This window comes from Castor canadensis, chromosome X, assembly GCF_047511655.1.
Source record: "Castor canadensis chromosome X, mCasCan1.hap1v2, whole genome shotgun sequence".
Lineage (NCBI taxonomy): Eukaryota > Metazoa > Chordata > Mammalia > Rodentia > Castoridae > Castor > Castor canadensis.
Genome location: NC_133405.1, coordinates 98,402,399 through 98,426,431, shown reverse-complemented (window position 1 = coordinate 98,426,431; position 24,033 = coordinate 98,402,399). Strand labels below are relative to the sequence as shown.

The window sequence follows — 24,033 nt, the reverse complement described above, 5'->3', positions numbered from 1 at the left end:
AGAGAGGCAGGGAGAACATTTCTTACTTCTTGAGGAAACAGTCACGTCATGATGCAACTGGTATCTGAGTCATAGCACCAGTGGGACTGGGGTTTGAACTCGGTGCTTGGAGCTTGCAAAATAGGCGCTCTACCACTTGAGCCACACCCCCCAGTCTATTTTGCTCTGGTAATTTTTGGGAATGGGGTCATGAGAACTTTTGCTTGGGCTGACCTCAAACTCTTGATCCTCTTGCCTTGGCCTCCTGAATTACTAGGATTACAGGCATGTATTACCACGACTGGCTCTATTTTTTTTAATGGACTGAGGTATAATTGACATATCATTTCTAGATTTTTTGTTGTTGTTTTCAGACAAGGTCTTGTTCTGTACCTCAGGCTGGCCTGGAACTTGTGATCCTCCTGCCTTAGTTTCCTGAATGCTGGGATTTACAGAAGTGCATCACCACACCCAGCTTAATTTGATGTTTTGAATACAGTATGTTTATATCTGTGAAAATATCGTTACAATTAGGATCCTGCCAAGAGTTTTCTTTTGCCTTTTTTAATTCTTTGTCCTGACCTCTGGCCCCTCTCCAGGCAAACACCCATCCATTTCTGTCATTGTACATCAGTTTGTTTTTACTATTTTTTTTTCAGTACTGGGGCTTGAACTCAGGGCCTTCACCTTGAGCCACTCCACCGGCCCTTTTTGTGGTGGGTATTTTTGAGATAGGTTATTGAGAACTATTTGCCTGGGCTGGTTTTGAACCATGATCCTCCTGATCTCTTCCTCCTGAGTAGCTGGGATTACAGGCGTGAGCCACCAGCACCCAGCCTAGATTTTTACAGAAGTGGAATCATACAGCATGAACTCTTTTTATGGGGGTGGGTCTAGCTTCTTTTACTCAGCATAGTTATTTTGATGAATTTCTTTTTTCTTCTTGCCATGCTGGGGAATGGAACTCAGGGCCTCAAGCGTGCTAAGCATGCAGTCTACCACTGACCTATACACTTAGCCCATAGCATAATGATTTGGGGATCCATCCAAAGGTTCATTCCTGTACACGGTTGAGTTGTATTCCACTGTATGAGTATACCAGTTTATTGATCCACTCACCTGCTGATGGACATTTGGGTTGTTTCCACTTTTGAGCTATAAGATATTCTGAGTTTAGTGTGGTGATGGTGGTGTGTGCCTGTAATCCCAGCACGTGGAAGGCTGAGGCAGGAAGATGGAGAGTTCCATGCCAACCTGGAATACATAGTGCAACCCTGTCACAAAAACCCCTACCAACCCATCCCAATTGCTATGGACTGAGAACTGAATGACTCCTCCCCTACTAGATTCACTTGTTAAGGCCCAAACCCCCAATGTAACTGTTTCTGGAGATAGGGTCTTTAGGAAGCAATTAAGGTTAAATGTGCTCATGAGGGTGGGGCTCTAATCAGAACTGTATCCTCACCAGAGAAAGAAGAGAGAGTTCTGTCTCTCTCTCATTCGCTGTCTCTGTTTCTCAGCTCACTGTGGAGACAGTCAGAAAGCAGCCATCTGCAAGCCAAGAAGAAAACCTTCACTAGGAATCACCTCAACCAGCATCTTAATCTTGGACTTTCCAGTCTCCAGAACAGTACTTCTGTGGTTTCAGTCATTCAGTCTGTAATATTTTGTTCACATCTTTTTTTCTTTTTGGTGGAACTGGAGTTTGAACTCAAGGCCTCATACTTGCTAGGCAGCCCACAACAAATATGACAAGAAATAAAGGTGCCACAAATACTCACGTATGTAAATTTTTTGTTTACAGTGCTGGGGATTGAACTCAGGGTCTCACACATGTTAGGCAGAGTGGCTCAAGTGATAGAGCTGTATAAATGCTATTTTTTATTTTGAGATTTTTTTGGCAGTACTAAGGTTTGAATTCAGAGCTTGGGCTCTCTAGTCATGTGCTTTACCACTTGAGCCATACCTCCAGCCCATATAAATTTTTTTCTTGATATGTGGAACTGGGGTTTGAACTCAAAGCAGGTATTTTACCTCTTGAGCCACACCTCCATTCCATTTTGCTCTGATTATTTTGGATATGGGGAAGGGGGGAGGGTCTCACTAACTGTTTGCCTGGGCTGGCCTCATTGGAGAGCTTCTGGATCTCAGCTTCCCAAATATCTAGGATTACAGGCATAAGCCACTGGCACTCGGCTATTTTTTTTTTAAGACCCTGCCAAATTTTTTCTAAAGATGCTATACCATTTTACATTTTTACCAGCGGTATATTTGAGTTCCATTTCTTCTATATCTTCTGCAACAGTTGATATGGTCAGGCTTTTTAGTTGTAACCAGAATCCTCAGTTGACAGATGCAGCAGCGCCTGAGGTAGAGCGAGGCCAAGCTCTCCTACTGCTTCCCACAGCCCGGCCTCCACGCCTATGGCCAGGTAGGTCACCGCGCTGGCCGGGACGCCAGACACGGACTGGCCGGTCCCAGCCGCGTCCAGGCCTGGGTGAGGAGCCAGGTGAAAGTGCCCCTGTGCTAGAAACTCGCTGGGCTGCGGGTGAATCCACGGGCGGACCACTGGCCATGGAGTCGCGCGCAGGGGACACCGCGGACCTTAGAGGGAGCAGAGGAGGTACCGACGCGGGGGGGGGGCGGTTGTGGAGAAGAGCGTTCCCTGTCCACTCCTCACCTTTTCCATCCTACAGGTGGTAAACAGCAGCTCTGTTGCGCAAAGCGGCAGAAGCAGGGGCAGGGGCCCGGCGACTTAGGGCTGAGTTTCAGTCCCCCTACCCGCACTCACACACGAAGGGGGAAGGGGAAAACGGGGAAGGGCTCTAGAGTCTCTGGGGAGTTGTACCCTGGGGCGTCCTAGGACGCCAGTGCACGCAGGGTCTGTAGTGATTTGAGGGAAGTCTGGGGGGCGTCTGGGAACTATGCAACTGGAATCTTGGAAGCGCTTGGGTCGTGTGGGGAAACGGGCCCCTTATGGGAACTGGGGGTAGTAGGGGTTGCCTAGAATATCTGGAGGGGGATCGGGAGTCCCAGGACTGCGGTGTGTAGGGGGGGGCAGGCTAGGTTCTCTGGGGATGTCTGGGAGAAGCTAGGTCCCCGGAGACACGGTGGGAGAAGTTTGACATTTAGAATTACTAGGGGACAGTCCGGGAACGCCAGTGAAATTTGTCAGGTTTTTGGAGATGTCTAGGACTATTGCAGACAAATGGTTACCTCCAGGGACCAAGAGGGCAAGGCAAGGGGGCATGCGCATACCCGTGGGGTTCGGGAGTGGTGACCTTCGAAACTATGGAGGGGAGTGGTCAAGGGTCTCCGGGTATTTTTAGGGGACATTTCTAGGTCTCCCAACGTTGGAATCGTGCCTATTCTCTGAGGCTCAGGGTCCGTGCTGACCCGTCCCCCTCTCCCACGCAGGTCGCGGCCTTCCCTTATCCGCCGGCCCCAGGTCCCGTCAGCTCCTGGCACGGCTGGACGCGCGCCCCCTGGCGGCCAGAGCTGCGACCGACCTGTCAGCGCTGGTACGAAGGGCGGGCACCACCTTGCGCCTGCGCAAGGAGGGTAGGTGACGGGGCGGGGTTTCCAGGGGGCGGGATCTAAGAGGGACTGCGTTCTAAAGTGTCGGGGGGGCGGGGAATGGGATGTGATTCTGGAGGGCGGGGTTCAGAGGATGCTTTGAGGAGGGGGCCCTTGTGTTTTGCCAGCGTATTCCTTTAGGGTTATTGCGACAGGCGAGCGCCCGAAGATTCATTGAAGGTGCTGTGCTGGATGATTACTGGGACTTCAAGTGTTTTCTGAGGAGGTGGAACCTGGGGAGTGGTGGGGAGGGGTACTCGGCAAAGAGGCGGGTCTGGGATGCCAGTCCAGTGGTGCAAACTCCGAATGCATTGGGGGCGGAGCTTGAAGTGTGAGGAATGGGTTGAGGCTTTAGAGGTTCATTAGAGAGCGAGGCCTGCATGTTCAGGAGTCAAATCCTGTGATAGAAAGCTCCAGGGTGGGGGCTCCTGGTGTTATTAGAGGGGTGGGGCCTGCATGTTACTAGTGGCAGGTAGGAAGATCTGGAGGATTATTCAAATAGTTGGCCATGGCTGGCCCAGGATTATTTGTTAAGGAGGCGGAGTCAGGACAGTTATTACTAGATAGTTAAATAATGGGTGAGTCTGTGTGAGTTACAGGGACCAGGTAAATAGGTGAGGCCTGGGGACTGGTCCTAGGGTGTTTCCATGTGTTGTCCTTTGATAGTCCTCTCCGACTTTCATACCCTAGCTGTCAGTGTTCTGGACTCTGCGGATATAGAAGTCACAGACAGTCGCCTACCTCATGGCACTCTTGTGGAACATCGGTCCCAGGTACCACCTCATCCTTGCATATGATACCATCAGCCTCAGGGCAGGTAAGCTATGTACACTCATGTTCTTACTCTAGCACCGTCGGTCGGAGACCCTGGGTACGTGTAATACGCCACCTCCAGTGACTCAGGGTAAGGCAAGTTGTGCTTCAAAGCCACCCCAAACCTCTGGTCGATTCTCTGTGGAGCTGGTTCGCGGTCCTGAAGGCTTTGGCCTCACCTTAAGTGGGGGCCGAGGTGCATCCGGGGATGCTTCACTGGCTGTGCGTGGGCTGCTTAAGGACGGGCCGGCACAGCGCTGTGGTCGTTTACAGGTTAGCCCTAGGACGCCTTCATAGGTATGATCCCTGCCTTTGTCCAATGTTGTCCAGCTGTCCTTCGTACAACATCACCCTGCCTTGCGTTCTTGCAGGCCGGCGACCACGTGCTCCATATCAATGGAGAGTCAACGCAGGGCCTCACTCATGCCCAGGTCGTGGAGAGGATCCGCTCTGGAGGCCCCCGGCTCCACCTTGTGCTCCGCAGGCCTCTAGAGCCCCAACCCGGCAAGCTTGAAGGGGTTGGGAGGGCCCCTGAAGGGAAGTGAGGTTTTCTTGGGGGAGAGGGGAAGGAGAGGCTCACAGAGCAGAGAGGCTGGAATCCTGGGTGGAAAGGGTTTGGTGGTCTCAGTGGGAAGGGTCCGTGTCTCGGTGGGTTTATGATATTTTCAAAAGCCAGGAACCTGTCCCAGGATAAGAGGTTTGGGTAGGGGAGAGGATAGGATGGAGGGAGTGTGGGGTAAAATCAAGTGTTCATAAAGGAAGGGTCTTAGTCTTGGGAAGGGGAAGGCAGAATGGATTCCAGAAGGGAGATGGGATGGGGATCTGGAAGGTATGAGTCTGATTCTGAGAGACAAATGGTCAATAAGACAAAGAGGAGCCAAGGGAAGTGGGATGAGAGGGGAGATTCAGCCGTCCCATGCACAGGAGAGAGAAGTTCCTAGTCCTAAGGCCAAGGTCAGGGCTTGATTGCCTTTGGGGATTGTGGGAAATAATTTCTGAGGAGCATGTTCTGGATTGAGGGGGGAGAAGGGTCCTGAGAAAAGAGGTGTTGGCTTGTGGAGGTGGTGCCAGTCACTGAAGGGCATCTCAGGGCCTTGAAGGGAGGTTCTAAGGGATGGAGTCTCCACCGCAGTCGTTGAGCTTTCCTTGCCACTCTCAGCCAAGGGGCCCCGATTTCTGTTCCTCACCCTACTACCCAATCTAACCCACAGTCTACCATCCCCAGATTGCAGCCCAGATCCTAGGGGTCCGGAGATGAGGTCTAGCAATACCAGCCTTTCCCCAATTCACCGCTCTCGATCCAGTAGGACGCCCAAGACCCGGGGTGGCCAGGAGCCTAGTCCAGAGGCAGTGGTCGACCGTCCCGAGCTTCCTACTCCGGAGCACCACGCAGAGGACCTGGACGATCGTATCCCTAGTTCCCCTAGTTCTCCGGGGCCTTGGCTGGTGCCCAGCGAGGAGCGGCTCTCACAGGCCCTAGGGGTCCCCGGGGCCACGAAGATCGCCCAGGAGATGGCAGCTGGAAGGCGGAGGCACTGAGCCTACATCAGACAGCTCTGTACTCAACCTGAATCTGGCGTGCCCGACGGCCGGCCGTGCACTAGCATCTCCCTGGGAACTTCCACTTGGTTTCCCCCCCAACCCCCGCTGCGCAGTCGACTGGCCCACAATCCCATCACAGCGGCAGTGGTACGGCCCTCCCGGAACCTGCCCTTTTCCCAGGCCAGCGCTTCTTGTTCAGGGCGAGGGAGGTAATAAAATGGTTGGATCCAGTCTTGATTACCCAGGTGATCCGGGCGGGGTGGGGCTTCCCAGTCCACCTTGGAAAGGAGGGGGTGGGCGGTCTGGTTTTGAGGAGGGTCTTCACTTCTGGGGGTCTTCCGCCCAGCGTACTTGCTCCCCAGTCCTTTTCCTGCTCCTGTTCTCACTCATTCATCTCACCCTTTCGGAGGTGTGCAGGAGCTCACACATGATTCTTGCGCATGGCGTGGGGAATGCAGAGGTGGTCTGTTATGGTGGGAGTACGCCAGTATACGCACTGCTGCGGCTCGGAATCCTCCTGACTCTTGGCTGAAGTCGGGATAGCAAATCTAGAAGCAGGGCGGTGTCCTTTGCAGGAGCCTGCGGTCTCCCACTTCCGGCCTAAAAGGCCAGCTTTTACTGGCACAAAGACTGCCACCCTTCTGGCACAGGCTGGGGCCCTGGAGCCCCCTTTGGGACAGAGCCGGGAAGGTGTGAGTCAGCGCCCCGGGCGGGCCAGGCTAAAAAAGGCTCTTAGTAGTTGGGCTGCGCCCCCCCTCCCCTTTCCCATAGATGGTGACATACCACGGTCGGGCTTGTGTGCACACGCCTTATGTTGGGCGTTCCCGGTCCCAGAAGAGATCCAGAGTGTTCTCCTCTACCCTGGGAACTGAGCCCCACAACCCGGGCTTATATGGACAGGGGAATTCCAAGCCGGGTACCCCTGAGACAGGTGCTGACTGATGTCAGAGAAGTCCAGTCACCTCTGTTGTCACCACATTCTGAACATTCAGGCCCATCCCCCAAGGAGGGAAGCTGTGGTCTGACCTGAACAGGCAACTTTTGCCCCAGTGGGGAAAGGAGAGAAATTACAGGACCTGAGCGTGAGAGTCCCTATGTGAGGCACTGGAATGGAGACGGGTTTGCAAAGCCAAAACTGGATTAGCTGGTAGCTGTAGTACGGGAGGTGAACATTTGTGGAGGCTTCTTTTTTTTTTTTTTTTTTTTTTTGAGACAAGGTCTCACTGCATAGCCCAGGCTGGCCTCTAACTCTAGCTCCTCCTTGCCTCAGCCTTCTGAGTGCTGGGATTACAGTCAGCATCGACCACACTTGGTGAAGGGTGCATATTTGAATGGTTAGTGCTGTAGGCATTGTGGGGTTGGCTTCCAGCTACCCCTGACTCATAGCTTGGTGGGGGTGCAGCTCTACAGAAGTCAGGAAAGGGCTCTAGTGCCCCCTTCCTATAAATACAGTCACACCCAGAGGACTAAGAATAGTAACTCCAGCCACCATTTACTGTTGGAGGCCTCATCCCTGCTACTGGCTTTAGTGCAATATTTATTTTCACCTTGTTACACACCTACTCAACAATCCTGATAGGTCCATTTCATAGGAGAGTAAAGTGAGGCCCAGAGAGTGCACATAGCTTGAGGTAGGGGGAGTCAAAGCAAGGATCAAAGCTTGATTTCCAAACCTGTTTTTGTAATCTCACTTGTATTTGACAAGTGTTAATATTGAACCTCAACTGTACACCCTGTACCAGAGTAGGTACTGTGGTGATGCTGGGGAAGAAGACATAAGTTCTATCTTTGTACAGCTGGGATAATGAAAGTAGACAAATCAGACAAGACATGAAAATGAATAAATAGAACATAATTTCAGAGAGAAGAGTCACAAATGTAGCAAAAGGAGGTTACGGCTGGGCATGGTGGTGCGTGCCTGTAATTTGAGCATTTGGAAGACTGAGGCAGGAGAATCTTGAGTTCCCAGGCAAGACCCTCTCAAAAAAAGGCCAGGTGCCAGTGGCACACCTGTAATCCTAGCTACTCAGGAGGCAGAGATGAGGAGGATCTCGGTTTGAAGCCAGCCCAGGGCAAATAAATTTCGAGACCCTACCTTGAAAATAACCATCACAAAAAAGGGCTGGCAGAGTGGCAAAAGTGGTAGAGCTGCCAAGCAAGCATGAGGCCCTGAGTTCAAACCCCAGTACCCCCCCAAAAAAAGAGAAGGGTATGTTGGGGGTTGGGGAAGATAATGGTAGGCTGCAGGCCTCTTTGAAGACTTAACATTTGAGCCATAGCCTGAATAACCAGAAGCTAGATGAATGAAGAGGTGGGGTAGGGCACTGACCACAGTGGGAATGGCAAGTACAAAAGCCCTGAGGCAGCCAAGTTTGTCTTGTTCCAGAAATTCAGACACTCGTCACAGTTGGGAAGTGTTCACTTGGCATTGGTGAAAGTATGTTTCAAGCTTCTCACTATTCAGTCACTTAGCAACCTAGGCTGAACCCCTTCCTCAGGTTTGAGAGTCCCTGTGTTTGGGAGCAGGTAGGTTCTTGGGTTGAATTTTCCTGGCCTTCCAACTATTATTCTCTACCTCAAAAGAGATGAGAATAAAAAACTCATGTCCAGTCTGGAAAGCATATTTGTCAGAACATCTTGGGCATCCTGATTCCAGGCAACCAGGTGCATGGCTCAGATTCCATGCCCAGGCTGAGCCAGGAGGAAGGTACTGGTTCCAGATAATATACTCTGCAAATGTCAACAGCGTTGTCACCCCAGCATCACACTCAGCTTATCTTGCCAAGCCTGCAATAATAAACTGGTGTCTTTCCTGGGACATTCCTCATCTAGGGCTGGACCAGCCGCACTTCTCCTCAGAACTAGGAAACAGGCCCAGCACTCAGGATTTCTCTGGAAGTGCAGGGTGCCTGGTGCCTAACCCTGTTAACAAGGTGTGCCCCTATTCTTGGGGCTCCTGTTCTGCTCAGCCTTTGTATCAGCATGGCCTCATTCACGCAGCTAAAAGTTTGTTTTCACACTCCATTATCCTTTGTCCATAACTCCAGAATCCAAAAAGCTCTGGAAACCGACTGTCCCACCCCCAAGTTTGGCACCATTTAGCTACAGAACCTGATCTGACCTCATGAGTAACAATTTTCAATATCCTTATTGCGAAAACTCACACCTTTCCTTGGGGGGAAATAATGAACTTTTAACACTCCCCGAATTCGGAAAACCTACCTGGCCCAGGGTCTTTCGGGTTTAAACATGGCATCTGCCGATTTTTAGCTAAGGAAACTGAGTCACTCCTCCCAAAGCCAGATTCCCGAGCTTCTGAGCCGAGGCAGCGCTTTTGCATTCTAAAAAGGCGAAGGTTCTCAATATTTCCGTGCCTAGTAGCTGGAGTTACCAAGCACCTAGCACCTGGGAGATGGGACGCCCCGGCGGCGGTGCTCGCAGCCGGTATAGTCCTCGGCGGGCGGGGCGAGGGGGCTTCCGGGGCGGGAGCCACCTGGCTCGGCCCCCTCCGGCCCCGCCCGCTTCGCTCGGCCGGGTGATTCACTCACTCCCTCCTTCGCCCCGGGGGCCCCCTTCCCAGCCAGACGGCGGGCCAGACGGTTGGGTGTGCTGCGTCCTCGAACCCTCGAGCCAGCGAGCAGATCCTCTGCGCTCCCAGGGACTCCGGCCCTTGCCATGGCGGATTCCGAGCGCCTCTCGGCCCCCGGCTGCTGGGCAGCCTGCACCAACTACTGGCGCACCCGAAAGGGACTTCTCCTGTTTGCTGAGATTGTGAGCGTTCCGGGACAGGCGGGTGGGCAAAGGACGGGTGCGTGGCTGAACCATGCGGTACTGGACAGTCCCGGGTGAGACAGGCACGTGGCCGGGGCGCCCAGCAGTGGGGCACAAGTGGGTGGGTTGGTGGAGTCCAAGACTTGGGCTGCAGCGGGGTTTCAGTGGCGATCAGGGAAGGTGATCTAGAGCTGGTGGCGCACGTGAGGCGAAGAGCCTATAACTTGTGTGCGGGGCATAGTGGAGGGAGCCCGCGTGGACTCAACAGTGGACTCAACAGTGGACTCAGTGAAGGGGGTCCCCAGGTCTGAGAAGTGGGGGCCTCCGGTGGCAGGGCGTGGCGCGGCCTGGGCACTGGTGGGAAGCTGGGAGCGCGCGCAGAGGTGGGGCATGTTGGGGTGGGGCCCCGCACGCTAGTTCCCCAAGATGGGCGCCCCACCCTTCGCCAGTTCTTCCTTGCCCTTTTGGGACTGGGCGGGAAGTCCGCTCTTCGGGCGGCCGACTGGGGAACATTGGTTTCCCGCCCTCCTCAAAGTGGGCGCCGCCTTTGAGTCACTTGTAAAAGGGGTGCGGCGCCTTTAACAGAGCCCTACTCCTCCAGTGTCAGTCTCACTGCTTTGCAAGGGGGTTGCCTGGGGAACCGCACGTCCCTCCCTCTCAAGGCCTAGAAGCTGGCGCCAGTGGTGCTCACAAAACACCTGGCAGAGCCACTCCCCTCTGGCTGCCGAAATCATAGAAGGAAAAAGGGGAACCGAGGCATCCAGCTCTGCTCTTTACTTGCTGGGTGACGCTGGGCAACCCATTTTGCTTCTCTGTGACTCACTTTTCTCATCTGTAAAATAGGTACACTAATAATCGTACCTGGCTCATTAGGTTGTTGTGATGACTAAGTGAATAATACTTGTAAAGCTCTTAGAACAATGCTTGGAGCACAATGAGCACACAAAAAGTGTTCAGCGGGGCTGGAGGTGTGGCTCAAGTGGTAGAACACAAGTGTGAATCCCTGAGTTCAAAGCCCAGTCCCACCAGGGAAAAAAAAATTTGGCAATCATTGTGTTATTTTCCCAGTCTTGGTAGGCATTTGAGAAGTGGATTTTTTTTTTCGGTGATGGAGAGCAAATCCAGGGCCTTATGTTTGCTAGACAAGCACTCCGCCACTGCTCTGCATCCCAGCCATGGGAAGTGGATTTCTTTTTTTTTTTTTTATCTTGTAGGCATTTATTTTAGACACACCCCAATTTTAACCAATCTACTTAGCCCCCTTTGTCATGTCACCCTTCTAGTTACTCTGCCTGGTGATTTTGATTTGCTTCAGTGCTTCCACATCAGCATACTCCTCCCTGTCGGTGATTGAGATGATCATCGCTGCTGTCCTGTTTGTCATCTACATGTGTGATCTGCACACCAAGCTGCCATTCATCAACTGGCCCTGGAGTGTGAGAAGGGGGCCAATCATGGCGAGACTGGACAGGGGCCTGGGCAGTTGGTCTTGTCTGGGGAACTCTGCATGCTGACTTCCCTGTTCTCTCTACACCTCACAGGACTTCTTCCGGTCCCTCATAGCAGCGATCCTCTACCTGATTACCTCCATTGTTGTCCTTGTTGAGAGAGGAGGCCATTCCAAAATCGTCGCTGGGGTAAAGATGGTGGAGTAGGCACCTCCAAAGCACAGGGAGAAGGGTTTGAAGATCCATTTCTGCCTCTGCTTCTGCAGAACGTGTGTGACCCACAGCAGGCTAAATTTGCTCTCAAGTGATCTCAAGATTATTTGCTAAAAAGGGCTGTCCCTTGTCAGAATGGAGGTTCCTATTCAGGAAGTACAAACAGGTGACCCCTGTCATGTGTTAACATGCTAGGCTACCATCTGCTAGAAGTTTATCTCAAAGGTAGTATGAAGTGTGCCCCTCACATGTAGGGCCACAATGTGGCTGTTCTGTGTTGAGACATATTAGGGGGAGGGAGGGGTGGAATCCACCATCCTAGCCTTTTCCTGGGACTCTTTGACTTCCCAGCCTGAAGCTGGAGTCACCATCCTGCAAGGTGCAGTCCCTGGAGGTGGCAGGTATAAGGAGGTAAGAGGCTGAGTGCCCACCATCTAATCCACCCCTCCCCCCACTCCTGTCCCCACCCCCAGGTGCTGGGCCTAATGGCTACTATACTCTTTGGCTATGATGCCTACTTCACCTTCCCTCTTCGGCAGCAAAGACACACAGCAGCCCCCACTGGTAAGTGAGTGAGTGTGTGTGTGTGTGTGTGTGTGTGTGTGTGTGTGTGTGCTCACGTGCGCTGGAGCTCAAATGTGTGTGTGTTGCTAAGAGCAGAGAAGAAAAGGAAAGGGACCTCCTAGGGAAGAGTATGAACACCTATTCTGTCCTTTGTCAGTAATTCTGTCTTTTGTACCAATAAGTACCAAAAGCATCAGCATTCCTGTCTGTAAGATGAGCACATGGAGGGCTGGGGATGTAGCTCAGGGGTTAAGTGTTTGCCTAGCAGGCATGAGGCCCTGGGTTCAATCCCCAGAACCACAAAAAAATAAAGAATAAAAAAGAATGAGTATATGGATCCAGCCAATGTCTTCTCTCTTTTCCATCTGCAGACCCCACAGATGGCCCGGTGTAGGTGAACCTCACACATTTCTCTCTGCAACCTGCAAATAACTCTTCCAATAGAAAAAACTCCTTCCCGCCCCTACAACACTCCCAGCCAAGCAACTCCCAACCCCCATTGAGGTAAAACTGCCTTAAATGGGAAAATTTTTGTCTTCCAGCCTGCCAATTGACCCTTCTGTATGTGGTCACCTTTATATGTGTGCCTAGGTCTCCCTCCCTTCTGCAGTGTCCATAAGGAGACACCAGTTCTTCCTGGACCATACCCTAAGCTACAAAATGAGGGAGGTGGGTGCCTCTAATTTCAGGGTGACTCATTCCAAATAACCTCCTTAGCGTGGGGGGTGGGCAGTGGAGGGAGAAATAAATAATAAATGGATTGTTAAAATCTATAATGAATAAATTAATCCTTTGACAAAATGGATAAATCTTAAGCATCAGGAGGGAGAAAGTGGGGGGGGCAGCTGAAACAAGGAGGCAAAGAAGGCAGGCCTGTTTTCAACAAATATTAAATTACTTCAGTAATACAAACAAGAAAGAGGGAGGGAGGAAGGGGATCTATGACCTAGTGTGTGTGGTGGAGTCATTGTCTACACTGACCAGACAATGGAGCCCCCTCTGGGGCTGCCTGCTTTCAGGCCAAGATGCAGTTCTTATCTCGGGCCTGGCGAGGCCCTGGGCGAGAGTCCCCAGGGAGTGGTGGAGCCGGAGAGTTTAAAGTCTCAGTTGCAGTGTCCTGAGTGGTCCTGGGCCTGCACAGGTGTGGGGGTAGTGGGATACGTTCCCCGAGGAAGAATCCATCTTCCTCCGAGGACTCGGAACTGGGGCTGGAGGGCGAGCTGGAGCAAGATCCTGAGTCTGACCCGGATCCCAAGTCACATCGATGGTGGCGACGTCTGCCAGGATTGTGGTGGTGATGGTGGTGGTGGCGGCGACGACGGCGGCTGGGGCCCCTGGGTGGGGGACTGTGTGGCCTTCGGCGCTGGGCCGGAGGTGCACTCAGTGTCCGCCGTGGACCTCCCTCAGACACCAGAGGGTCTCGGAAGCTGACACGTGGTGTGCTCTGGCGACCAAAGGCACTATCGTTGGGGCGTGGGTCAGGCTGTCCAGGGGACTCTGCAGGTGGTTCAGGAACACTGCGGAGCCCCAGTTCGGGCATGGAGTGGCGATGGGGGGCCCCTCTCAAAAAGCGGGAGGGCTCCTCAGGATCTGTAGCTGGAAGAGGAGAGATGATGCCACTCCAGCATGTACCCGCTCTGGCTGCCCGCTCCCTCCCGCGGGGAAGCCTGGGGAAAGGCCTCCTCCCCGACTTCCCAGGACTGGGAAGTGGGGCAGGGGTCGGAGACCAGTTGCCGCTACCGTCTGAGGCCTGGTGCAGGCTCTGGGGGTAGGGAGGGTAGGAAGATCTCAACTGAGGCCAGATGGTGTATGGTGTGTGGCCAGAGAATGGGGAAGTGGCTTGGACGAAAAAGGGCGTGGCGTGGGCTGAAGTAGACTTGGACTGAGATAGAATGGGGGCGGGGCCTGGGTGCAGAGGGTGGAGGGTGATGGGTTGGAGGAAAGGAGGAACTTGGGCTCAAGCTGGGACAAGTTCAGGTAAGGATCGGGTCCTGCAGAGGTGTGGGGCGGATCCGGGACTGTCAAGGCAAGTGTAGCTGGGGCTGGAGACTAGGCCTGGAATGGAGTGGGGAAGGAGGCTGGGCGGAGCTGAGCGCTGGGCCAAAGATGCAGCAGGTGCTGGGTCTGGGCGGGTCAAGCGGAAGGGCCGGGCGGTGGCGCGGGGCGGGGCGGGGCGGTACGGTAGCTGGGTAGCTGGGCCTGGTTCTCACCAGGCGCGGCCTCGGTACAGGTGCCTTTGGTAGTGGTCTCAGACGCCCCTTCCTCAGCAGAGAAAGCGGCTGTGGAAGCTGCGAGCGGTGCGGTGACCGTGCCTGCGCTCCAGCTGCGGCGGCCGGGTCCCGGAGCGGTGGTCTCCGATCCAAGGCTGCAGGCTCGGGAGCAGAAGATGAGGCCACGGCGTGGCAGGAAAGGGCGGCCCAGCAGGGCTCGACCGCAGCTACTACAGCAGAAGCAACGGTCTGAGGCGTGCCAGTGCTGGCCCTCGTAAGCCATCTGGCCCTGGTCCAGACCTGCGGGGACCAATGCGGGGGAGGGGGGGAAACTGAGGCAGAACCCACAGGCATACCCCCACCTTTCCTGAATGGGGCTCTTCTTGGGAAGAGATGGGGAATTCCAGGCAGAGTACCCTGATTTGCACCCCCCTTCTGGAATGGGGTCCTTCTCTGAAAAAAGCAGGAAACTCGAGGTTTGTTTCTCATCCCATGGTTCCTCATCCCCCTTATTACCTGGAGACTGGCTGTTAATGTCTCCCTCCCCCTTTCTTTCCCAGGGTGCCCCTTCAGGAGTGGGGATGGGCATCGGACTCTAAGACGTGGGCCAGGCTTAGATATTAAGGGGTGCCCACTGCAGGTGGAAGGTAGTGGAAGGCTGGACCTGAAGAAGAGGCTTGAGTGGTGGGGACAGGGCTTAGCCTGTAGGACATAAACTTGGTGGGAAAGGTCTAAGAGGGTAGAGTGTCACTAAAAGGTAGGAGCTAACCTGTGCTGATGGAGGAGAGTGGAAGAGAGTAGGGCATAGTTCAGGGCAGCAGAGGCTGGGCTTAGGGGGTCAGAATCAGAAGGTGCCGTATGATGGTCTAGGCATGTAGCGCCGGCCTAATGTTGTGTGGGTAGAATTTAGAAAGTATGACATCTGGGCTGTGGTGTAGCTCAGTTGTAGTGCGTGTACTTAGCATGCTCCCTCCAGGTCCTGGGTTCCATCCCCAGTACCAGAAAAAAAGAGAAAGAAAGTATGACAGTAACTAGGTGTGTTGCGGGGGAATTGCAGTGAAGGGCACAGACTAGACTTAAAGGACAGGGTGTAGTGGGGGATGGGGAGTAGAGGACAGGAGGACTCCTGGTGGGTGCGGCGGTGGCTCAGCTGTCCATGCATCCCATCATGTTCACCCACCGATGTGCTCTCCACAGCCATCACAGTACTCTGCATGGCGGGCTTCATAGCAGGCGCAGCAGTGGGGACGGCTCTGACGCATGACATAGCGCTGCCCTCCTAGTGAAGCTTCACACTCGAAGCAGCAGAAGTGACCCATGTGCCAGTGGCGGCCCTCGGCCTCTGTGCACTCAGGGGAGAAGATGATCTGGAGGACACAGATCATCTGTGGCTGTCAGAAGAGCTTGCCCCTGGCCCTGCCCACCCTCTACTCCCACCCCAGCCAGGGAGGACAAACCTCATCACAGGCTTGGCAGCGAGGGCGCAGGCGTTCAGCATGGTGACGCCCACAGTAGACCTTGCCAGCATGATAGAAGTAGATGAGGTCAACAAGAAGCTCCCGGCATGTGGTGCACACAAAGCACTGTGGGTGCCAGCAGGCACCCAGGCCGGCACGGCTGGCAAACACGGCAATGTCCCCACCTCCGATCTGCTTCCCGCACTGCCAAATGACAGGCACCATTAATTATCTATCACCAAGGTGATCTGACCAATGAGGTCAGCCAGGCATATCATACTTGGGCCTTCCCCCATGGTAAACCTTTGTTGACTGGCTCCCCCTACAGGATAACTGAGATAGTTCCCACCTGTGGGGGAGGGCACCTTAGAAACTGACCCTGTTAATGGGGGAAAACCATAGATACAGGCCCTACCATGGCAGGTGGCCTTACAGGCAAGTCTCCCCCATAGAGGGCTGGGGCAGACATAGAGACAAGGCCAGGGCTAGTGAGGAACAGCAGAGATAGTTTGTACCCACCAGGACCTTAGGGACAGACCTCACTAAACAGTAAGTTCTCTCTCTCTTTTTGGTGGCACTGGGGTTTGAACTCAGGGCCGCATACTTGCTAGGCAGGCACAGCTTGAGCCATTCTGCCTGCCCACCAAACAGTAAATTCTAAGGACAGGCCTCACCCACCAGGAGGACAAATCCACCAACTTTGGAGGGCTCTGGAGACAGGCCTTTTTACTATGGGTCAGTTTGTGTGTGTGTGATGCTGGTGATAGAACCCAGAGTCTCATACATGGTAAGCAGGTGCTCTACCATTGAGCCTGCAGTTCTTTTTTTGTTTGTGGTACTGGAGTTTGAACTCAGGGCCTACAACTTGAGCCACCCCACCAGCCCCCCCCATCCCTTTTTTGTGATGGGTTTTTTCAAGATAGGGTCTCATGAACTATTTGCCCAGGCTGGCTTTGAACTGCAATCATCCTGATCTCTACCTGCTGAGTAGACAGGATTATAGGCGTGAGCCACCGGCATCTGGCTTGCAGTTCTTAAGGAAAAATCCTGACTACAAGAAAACCAAAGAGACAGCCTACACCTGTGTCCACTGCACAGAGAGGAGAAAAATCACAGAGGATATATACCAAGGCCTCCTTAGAGATAATCTGCTTCCGACAGTGGGACCTAAGAGACAGGTCCTATTCACTAGTGGGCTCTAGGGACAGCTTAAGTGGCAGGCCTCAGTTTCCCAGGGCCTTCACTGACAGGGACCTTGAATGGCTCACCTCCTCACAGATGGCCCCAGTGATGGTCACGGGGAAGATGCGCACAGTGCCACGCCCCAGATTTTCCCGCTTCCGCTGCTGGCTGAAGGCTCTGAGCTCTTTCTTCTCCTCCTCTTCCAGAGCTGTACAGTACTGTGCCTGGGGAAAGGAGGGGTCTCCCAGACTTCATCCTTGTCCACAAAGTTTACTTCTAGGCCTTCATATAGATGGTGCCTCCTGCCTGAAATGCCCACCCCTGGGCCCAGGCTGGTGACCCCTACCTGTCCAGACTTCTTAGCTCAGCTCACCTTTCTTTCTCTGACCGTGCCCATTTCTTTCCAGCTGACCTGCCTTTGCCCAGGCTGTGCCCTGTACTTAGCATGCCCTTCTTGTTTTCTCTCTCCTTACCTCACTATCATGTGGGGGCAGTTGGTGCAGCAGTTGCTTGATCCTGTATTTCTCCCCAGGACTGTTGACATAGGGGACCTTATCTTCTGGGAGGCAGCTGAAAAATTGGTACACCTAGGAGGACATGGTGGAGGGAGAAGACAGTTGAGATTAGGGGTGAGCTGGGATATGGTGAGTTGTGGTGGGCTTCTGGTCTACAAGACAGTTAAAGTCATCAGAAGGGAACTTTCCTAACGCCACCCTCCTTCCTAAAGCTTCTAAATATGCTGAGAGTTCCTTTCTGCCTTGACCCTCTCCCCTCTCCAGCCCAGCTCTTTTCTCCTTCCCTTTTCGGTCAAACTCCTCCAAAGAGTTGGAAGCATTCCAATTCCTCCTTCCCATTCTCTCTTGACCCTACTCCAGTCAGGCTTCCACTCCTGCCCCTCCTGCAAAGCTGCTAAGGTCATTGGGGGATGTCCACATTGTTAAAATCATTGTTCAGGTCTTAGTCCTCATTGGACTTGACCATCAGTAGCCCTGGACCCAGATGGCCACTCCCTCTTCCTGGAAAAAGTTTCTTCCCTTGGCCTCCAGGCCACCACACAGTCCAGGTTTCCTTCCTTCCTCAATTGGCTGCTCCTTCTCTGTCCTTCTGATTTCTCCTCACCTAGCTGACCCCCGAATATGGGAGGGTTCTTGGGCTCAGTCCTTGGTCCTCTTGCCACTGTTCATTGTCTTGGGAATTGCCTCCAACCTCATGGCTGTAAATATTATCTGTTGGCTAAGGTGTCATAAATGCATACCTACAGCCCTGTGACCACCCCCTTGAGTTCCAGGCAATGTTGCCACTTAGCTGTCTAACAGGCACCTCAGACTCTTATCTCTCAAACTTGCTCTTGCCTTGGTTTTTCTCATAGCAGTGACTCTATCTGCTAATTCTTGGGGTCATCTTTCACTGCTGTCTTTCAAGTCACCGGGAAAACCTCTCAGCTCTACTTTTATTTATTTGTTTATTTTGAGTCAGAGTCTTGCTATGTAGTCCAGGCCAGCCTTGAACTCATGATCCTCCTGCTTCTGCCTACTGAGTGCTGGAATTACAGGCATGAAGCACAATACCCAGCTTTGGATATATTTTAAAGTAGAGCTGAGTACTGGGTGTGGTAGTGCACACATGTAATCCCAGCACTTGGGAGGCAAAGACAGGAGGATTGTGAGTTCAAGGCCAGCCAGGGGCTACAAAGTGAGACATTGTCTCAAATAATACAAAACAATAGCAAATAACCAATATGAAAAGGAAACAACAAGAACAAGAAAACATAACCAGAATCGGGACTGGGGGTGTAGCTCAGTGAATGGGCAGTTGCCTAGCATGTGCAAGGCCCTGGGTGTTCCATACACAGCACCACAAAAAATTCTCCCCCCCTCCCATGTGTGTGTGTGTGTGTGTGTGTGTGTTTGTTCGGAACCAGACTCACTACTTCCTCTACCAGCAGTCAGCAGTCACCTCGACTACTGCAGTAGCCTCCTCCCCACTGTTTCCCCTGCTTCCTCCCTTATTCCTATAGGGTGTTATAGCAGCCAGAGATCCCCTAAGACAAATCCCATCCCTGCTCTGCTCTTGTGACATCCCCCCTCGTTCAGAGCCAAAGTCCTCTTCCATGGCCCCACCACCTGTGTTACCTCCCCTCCAACTGCTCTTCTTACTCTGCTTCAGTGGCATTGGTCTCCTCACTCTTCCAAACACAGATGTGCCTAGTCCTGCCTCTGGACCTTGGCATTGCTACTCCCTTTGCCTGCATTGTGCTAACCTCGGATATCTGCCAGCCTCACTTCTTCACCTCCTTCAGGACAGCTGGCATTAAATTCTTACAGAGGCTTACCTGGGCACCTATTTACCATTCCAGCCCCCCCTCTTTCCTCTTTCTCCCTCTCCCTTTCTCTCCCTCCTTCCCTCCCTTCCTTTTTCTTTTTCCACTGCTTTTCTTGCTTTTTAAAAATTCCATAGCCCTTCTGATGTACAGTCAGCCCCCCTGTATTCAAGTTTCCACATCCTTGGGTTTAAAGAACCACAGATCAAAAATATTTGAAAAGAAGCTGGACATGGTGGTCCATGCCTGTAATCCCAGCACTTGGGAGGCTGAGGCAGGAGGATCTCAAGTTTGAAGCCAGCCTGGGCTACATAGCAACTTCAAGGCCAGTATGAGACCCTGTCTTAAAAAACAAAACAGGGCTGGCAGAGTTGCTCAAGTGGTAGAATACCTGCTTTGCAAGCATGAGGTGCTGAGTTCAAACCCTAGTACCGCCAAAAAACCCCTCCTCTTTTTGCCATGTGGACACAGCAAGAAGTCTGCCACTCATAAGAACCCAGTTTTTCTGGCCTGATCTCAGTCAGAGCTATGAGAAATAAATCTCTGTTCTGTAAGCTATATATCTATATATTTGCAAAAAAGTGCTCCTGTACTGAACAGGTAGATTTCTTACTTGTCATTATTTCTTAAATAATACCTTTTTAAAAAATGATACTGGGGCTTGAACCCAGGACCTTGCACCTTCTAGGCAAGCACTTTATCACTAAGCTACATCCTAGCCAATAAAAATACAACAATTTCCATACCATTTACATTATATCAGGTATTACAAGTAATTAAGAGAGGATTTAAAATATATGGGAAGCTGTGTCTATATTATATGCAAAATCTATGCCATTTTATATAGGGGTTGTGGAATCAATCCCATGAGGTTATTTATCAAAGCACGATTGTATATTTATAGGTTTGTTTATTGGCTGTTACTCCATTCAGGAACCTAACCTCTATGTGGGAAGATATGTTAGTGTGTGTGTGTGTGTGTGTGTATGTATGTATGTTGCTGAGGATGGAACCCAGGGCCTCATGCATGCTAGGCAACAGCTCCACCAGTGAGCCACACCCCCAGCCCCTTTTGCCTTTTCTTCATTGGTGTGTCCTTCATGCCTTGATATAGTTCACGGAATCGATGATATGATGAATGAAGCACTGTGAAAAGCCTGGGGTGAGGGGCAGAGTGGGGGGGGGTGAACAAATCCTGAAGAACTGGCCAGTGATCACTCAGGGTGCTCTGAGAGGTGGGGGACTGACCACCCCTCAGTCGCAGAGGGATCAGAAGGACACTGATAGTCTGACCACACTCTAGCATTGCTCCAGAAATACCTTCCCACCTGAGTGTGTGTGCATGTGTGCGCACCCACTGGAAAACAAGAGTGGTTGGCCAGCCTTTTGTCACCTGCTCAGGTTTAAGGCCCGGGGGCACCCAGGCATATTCCTCCGAAGCACAGCCTGAGTCATCATCGGAGATGGAGTGGCGCTGGAAGTCTGAGATTAGCTGGCACATGATGCGTTCCAGATCCACAGGCACGGCATGCACTGCGTGCTCCTCTCGTGGGCATTTGCAGTGCTGGCAGATCTTTCTAAGGGGGCCAGAATGGGGGTCAATTATTAAGGCGTTATCCACCTAGACCTCTAGACAGCGCACATCCACCTGAAGGGTGGAACATGTATATTATCACCAAAGGGCTTCGAGTGGGGCCAGGGTCTGACTGTGAGCCTGCAGTCAGGCTGTGGGGAGAGGGGCCCTGACTACAAGGTCCCTTCTCATCAGCCTGCCTGGCTGATGGCAGGGCTGGAAGATAGGGCCCCAGAGGATAGGGCTGTTAGCCTGGGCACAGGATGTGCAGGGGTGGGGCTACGAGGTCTCAAAGGACATTGCCTAACCTTCCAGCTCTGGAATTTGGGTCAAACTGGGCAGTCAGTCTGAGAGGCGCAAAGCTCTGGAATGGCGATTGGGGTTATAAATCCAGGCACTTCACCTCAGGAAAGGTTTGGTGGGGAAACTCTCCCTAGAGCAGAGCTCTAGCCTGTGATGAGGCTCTGAACTCACTCACTCTCTCTGTCTCTTCTCTCTTCTCTTCTTTCTCTCTCTCTCTCTGTTGTGGGGCTGTGGGGTCTGTGGGTTTTTTTTTTTTGTTTTGGGTAGGACTAGGGTTTGAGCTTTCACACTTGCAAAGCAGGTGCTCTACCTCTTGAGCCACGCCTCCAATCCATTTTGCTCTGGTTATTTTGGAGATGAGGTCTCAAGACCTAATTTACCTGGGCTGGCCTCGAACCGTCATCCTCCGGATCTCAGCCTCCCAAGTAGCTAGGATTACAGTTGTGAGCAACCGGCGCCCGCTTTGTCTGTGGTTATCTTTTTTTTTTTTTTGGTGGTACTAGAGTTTGAACTCAGGGCTTCGCACTTAGGCAAGCGCCCTAGTGCTTGAGTCATGCCTCCAGCTATGTGTGGTATTTTATGAGACTTTGAGACTTTGAGTGCAGGGGTCCAGTAAGAAGATAGGACACTGGGTCTGGGAGAAAAGTTCTGAGCCTAAGAAGGGAGTTGCGGGGGGGGGGGGGGGGGGGCTCGGTGGGAGGTGCTCAGGGTCAGGGACGGAGGATCTTTCTAGGGATTGGGACAATTCTTGCGGGCCTGGCTGCGTAATGGGTGGAACTCTTCTGGGAACAGGACTCCAGGGAATGAGTCAGGAAGCGGGGCTCTGAATCTGAGTTTGAGGCTCTTTTTCCTATTGCGTTCAATGGGCGGAGCTCAAGTCTAGGGGCGTGGCCTAAGCCCCGGGAGTTCCCCCTGAGGGTGTGGCTCTGACAAAGGCAAGGCCTTGGGTAGGCTCACTTACCTCCAGCCGTGTAGCAGGAAACCTGGGCACTGCTCCCTGCAGGAGTTGCAGGGCTGGCCCCTGTCTGGGTCCTCTGCCTCTGGAGGCTGTAGTGGGCGGGGTAGAGACAGGGCCCGAAGAGGCGTCGGAGCAGGGAGGTAGAAGTCAACGCCCGCCCCTCCACTCCCGCGACCGCACGCTGGGGCCTGTCCCACTAGGGCAGCGCTGGGCAGGCTGAGGCAGTGCCTGGAGCGCGGGGGAGGGGGACAAAACCGAGCCGGAAGCGGGGCAACCGAGACCACCTCCCTGCATGCCTCCTTTTCAGGGGATTCCCCTCCCTGGATTGTCTTTGGCCTCCTCCTCCCTCACCCCTCCCCCCCACCCCGACTCCAGGCCTCAAACACCTTCATCTGAATCCGAGTACTCTCCCCTCCAAAACAGAGTCACTAATCTGGGCATCCCCTCCCAAGCCTCATCCTGGCCCATTCTCCACCCAAGAGACCAGCAGCACCCCACTTCCACAGGGTAGGAGTCTGAGCCCTCCCTTCTTCCCTGGGATCCCCGTATGGCTCTGCCCCTCCCTCAAGCCCTGGCTTCTCCGTCTCCTACTTAAAGAACTGAGGACCTTCTCCCAGGATATCAGGACGTCCTCGATCCATTCAAAAACGCCCATCCCAAGAAGCCCTGGCCTTTATCCCTTATATCCTGGACTACTCCCTCCTCTGGACCACCAAACCCAGACCCCACCTTTCCTGGTCAGAAACTCCCTCCATAGGAAGAGAGGGACCCTCCTATTCACGAAGGCAAAAGCTTCCAGGATTAGGTAGAAGCCTGGAAGCCCTGTTACCCCAAATTTCAGCCCCTCGATCCCAAGTCGGGGCACCAGACCCATCCCTCAGTCCGCCGTTCCCTGAGGTATGAGGTCCCTTCCTTCAGAAGTTGAGGAGATTCCTGATCCACCGTAGACCCCAAGACTCAATCTTTTGACCCTCAGAATTCCCTCCTATAATTCTCAGGAGAGAGGAACACACCAGGTCCCCGAGGTGCTGATTAAGATGTGTGGAGAGGTGATTAGAGAGTATGGGCCACCAGATCTACACGTTCCTTCGTCCGTGCGCCTCCTGTAGTCCCTGTGCCTGCTCTGGAAAAGCTGGGGATGGGATTTCCCAGACACTCTGTGGGGCTCTTTCTCGCTATCCCTGTGCCCTGTCCCCTCGCCTGGGCCTCAGTTTCCCCCTGGTCCCCACCGCTCCCCTGAGTCCTGCTCACCGCACGCCCGGAGCGGCGTCTCCGGGACCCACGCGCGAACATGGCGCGCTCAGACAGGGTCAAGCCTGCCTGGGTCAGGCGAATGGAGTCCTCAAGGCCGCCAGGCCACAGCGCGTCCGGCCTGGCCGCTCTGTTCCGTAAACCTGACTCCGGCGTGGGAGGAGCGCGCCCGGTAGGGCCCGCCCCCGGGCCTGTGCCTCTCGGGCGCCGAGGCGTCCCCTACCCAAAGATGAGCTGCCCAAAGCCCAGGAGTGCCTTACATTAAAGCCCCCTACCCTCTCGACCAGGACCGGAGCCGGGGGTGGGGGGGTGGGGGGGCTTGGAGGTGGCGACCTGACTGGAAGGAGTGATGCGTTGTGCCGATTTAAGTTGCATGCTTATTTGGGGCAGGGGTTAAAAGCCAACTCTTGGCCCCTTCCCATAGTCTCTTTTCCCTGGATGAATGTTGCAAGAATGGTTCCCAACTTCATCCACAGTCCTGGTGCTCCGTGGCTCTCAGGTCTAGCTAGACTCTTCCTACTCCCTTCTCAGAGCCAGAACTATTTGAGATTTATGCGGAGGGGGCTAAAGTCACTGGCCATGATGAGGCCCTCTTCCCTGCTCTCTCCCCATCCATACCAGTCCAGCCATGGTGTCTCCTAACCCAGGGAGGTTGATTTTAAAGCCTTCTCTCCGCCCCCATTTTCTCTCCAAAGTTACCTATCCCTGTCCCTGACCTCGGTTGGTTCCCGATCTCTCCACGCTCTCAGGCTTCTCTGAGCCCCTGGGCTGAGAGGAGGTGTGTGTAGGAGGGTCCTGCGCCCGCAGTCAGAATTCAGAACTCGGGAGCCCGGCCCGGGTCTCTAATTAAGCATCTAGGCGGCGGCAGTTTGC

At 53.3% G+C, this 24,033-nt stretch overlaps 3 protein-coding genes across 6 annotated transcripts; 2 read left to right on the top strand and 1 right to left on the bottom strand.

The window, feature by feature from the left end:
* The first annotated feature begins 2,262 nt into the window (after positions 1–2,262).
* On the top strand, positions 2,263–6,141 carry Magix (MAGI family member, X-linked). 3 transcript variants are annotated; one of them, XM_074062930.1, is made up of 6 exons: positions 2,263–2,410; positions 3,397–3,540; positions 4,246–4,328; positions 4,405–4,641; positions 4,740–4,872; positions 5,594–6,141. In XM_074062930.1, exons 1-6 carry the CDS (start codon positions 2,290–2,292, stop codon positions 5,905–5,907), a joined length of 1,032 nt encoding a protein of 343 aa, XP_073919031.1. In that variant the 5' UTR covers positions 2,263–2,289; the 3' UTR covers positions 5,908–6,141. The 3 variants fall into 3 exon arrangements, with proteins under 3 accessions (XP_073919031.1, XP_073919032.1, XP_073919030.1); XM_074062931.1 differs by having other exon boundaries at positions 2,270–2,410; positions 3,397–3,500; XM_074062929.1 differs by having other exon boundaries at positions 2,361–2,602.
* A 3,285-nt stretch (positions 6,142–9,426) lies between these two features.
* Plp2 (proteolipid protein 2) lies at positions 9,427–12,682 on the top strand. The gene is made up of 5 exons (XM_020171585.2): positions 9,427–9,681; positions 10,965–11,117; positions 11,223–11,318; positions 11,816–11,906; positions 12,278–12,682. Exons 1-5 carry the CDS (start codon positions 9,586–9,588, stop codon positions 12,298–12,300), a joined length of 459 nt encoding a protein of 152 aa, XP_020027174.1. The 5' UTR covers positions 9,427–9,585; the 3' UTR covers positions 12,301–12,682.
* Positions 12,683–12,718: 36 nt separating this feature from the next.
* On the bottom strand, positions 12,719–24,033 carry Prickle3 (prickle planar cell polarity protein 3). 2 transcript variants are annotated; one of them, XM_020171583.2, is made up of 9 exons: positions 23,877–24,033; positions 21,913–21,998; positions 20,469–20,652; positions 17,229–17,342; positions 16,842–16,979; positions 15,574–15,777; positions 15,297–15,483; positions 14,117–14,416; positions 12,719–13,502 (listed from the first exon to the last, which is right to left on the bottom strand). In XM_020171583.2, exons 3-9 carry the CDS (start codon positions 20,574–20,576, stop codon positions 12,922–12,924), a joined length of 1,632 nt encoding a protein of 543 aa, XP_020027172.2. In that variant the 5' UTR covers positions 20,577–20,652; positions 21,913–21,998; positions 23,877–24,033; the 3' UTR covers positions 12,719–12,921. The 2 variants fall into 2 exon arrangements, with proteins under 2 accessions (XP_020027172.2, XP_020027173.2); XM_020171584.2 differs by lacking the exon at positions 23,877–24,033 and adding an exon at positions 23,161–23,319.

Coding starts and splice junctions, on each gene's coding strand:
- Magix (XM_074062930.1), top strand. CDS start 2,290: ATGGTCAGGCTTTTTAGTTGTAACCAGAATCCTCAGTTGACAGATGCA. Junction 2,411..3,396: donor GCCTCCACGCCTATGGCCAG/GTAGGTCACCGC, acceptor TCTCCCACGCAG/GTCGCGGCCTTCCCTTATCC. Junction 3,541..4,245: donor CTTGCGCCTGCGCAAGGAGG/GTAGGTGACGGG, acceptor TTCATACCCTAG/CTGTCAGTGTTCTGGACTCT.
- Plp2 (XM_020171585.2), top strand. CDS start 9,586: ATGGCGGATTCCGAGCGCCTCTCGGCCCCCGGCTGCTGGGCAGCCTGC. Junction 11,319..11,815: donor ATTCCAAAATCGTCGCTGGG/GTAAAGATGGTG, acceptor CCCCACCCCCAG/GTGCTGGGCCTAATGGCTAC. Junction 11,907..12,277: donor ACACACAGCAGCCCCCACTG/GTAAGTGAGTGA, acceptor TTCCATCTGCAG/ACCCCACAGATGGCCCGGTG.
- Prickle3 (XM_020171584.2), bottom strand. CDS start 23,202: ATGTTCGCGCGTGGGTCCCGGAGACGCCGCTCCGGGCGTGCG. Junction 20,653..21,912: donor TTCCTGCTACACGGCTGGAG/GTAAGTGAGCCT, acceptor TGGCCCCCTTAG/AAAGATCTGCCAGCACTGCA. Junction 16,980..17,228: donor TGCCCCCACATGATAGTGAG/GTAAGGAGAGAG, acceptor TCCTTTCCCCAG/GCACAGTACTGTACAGCTCT.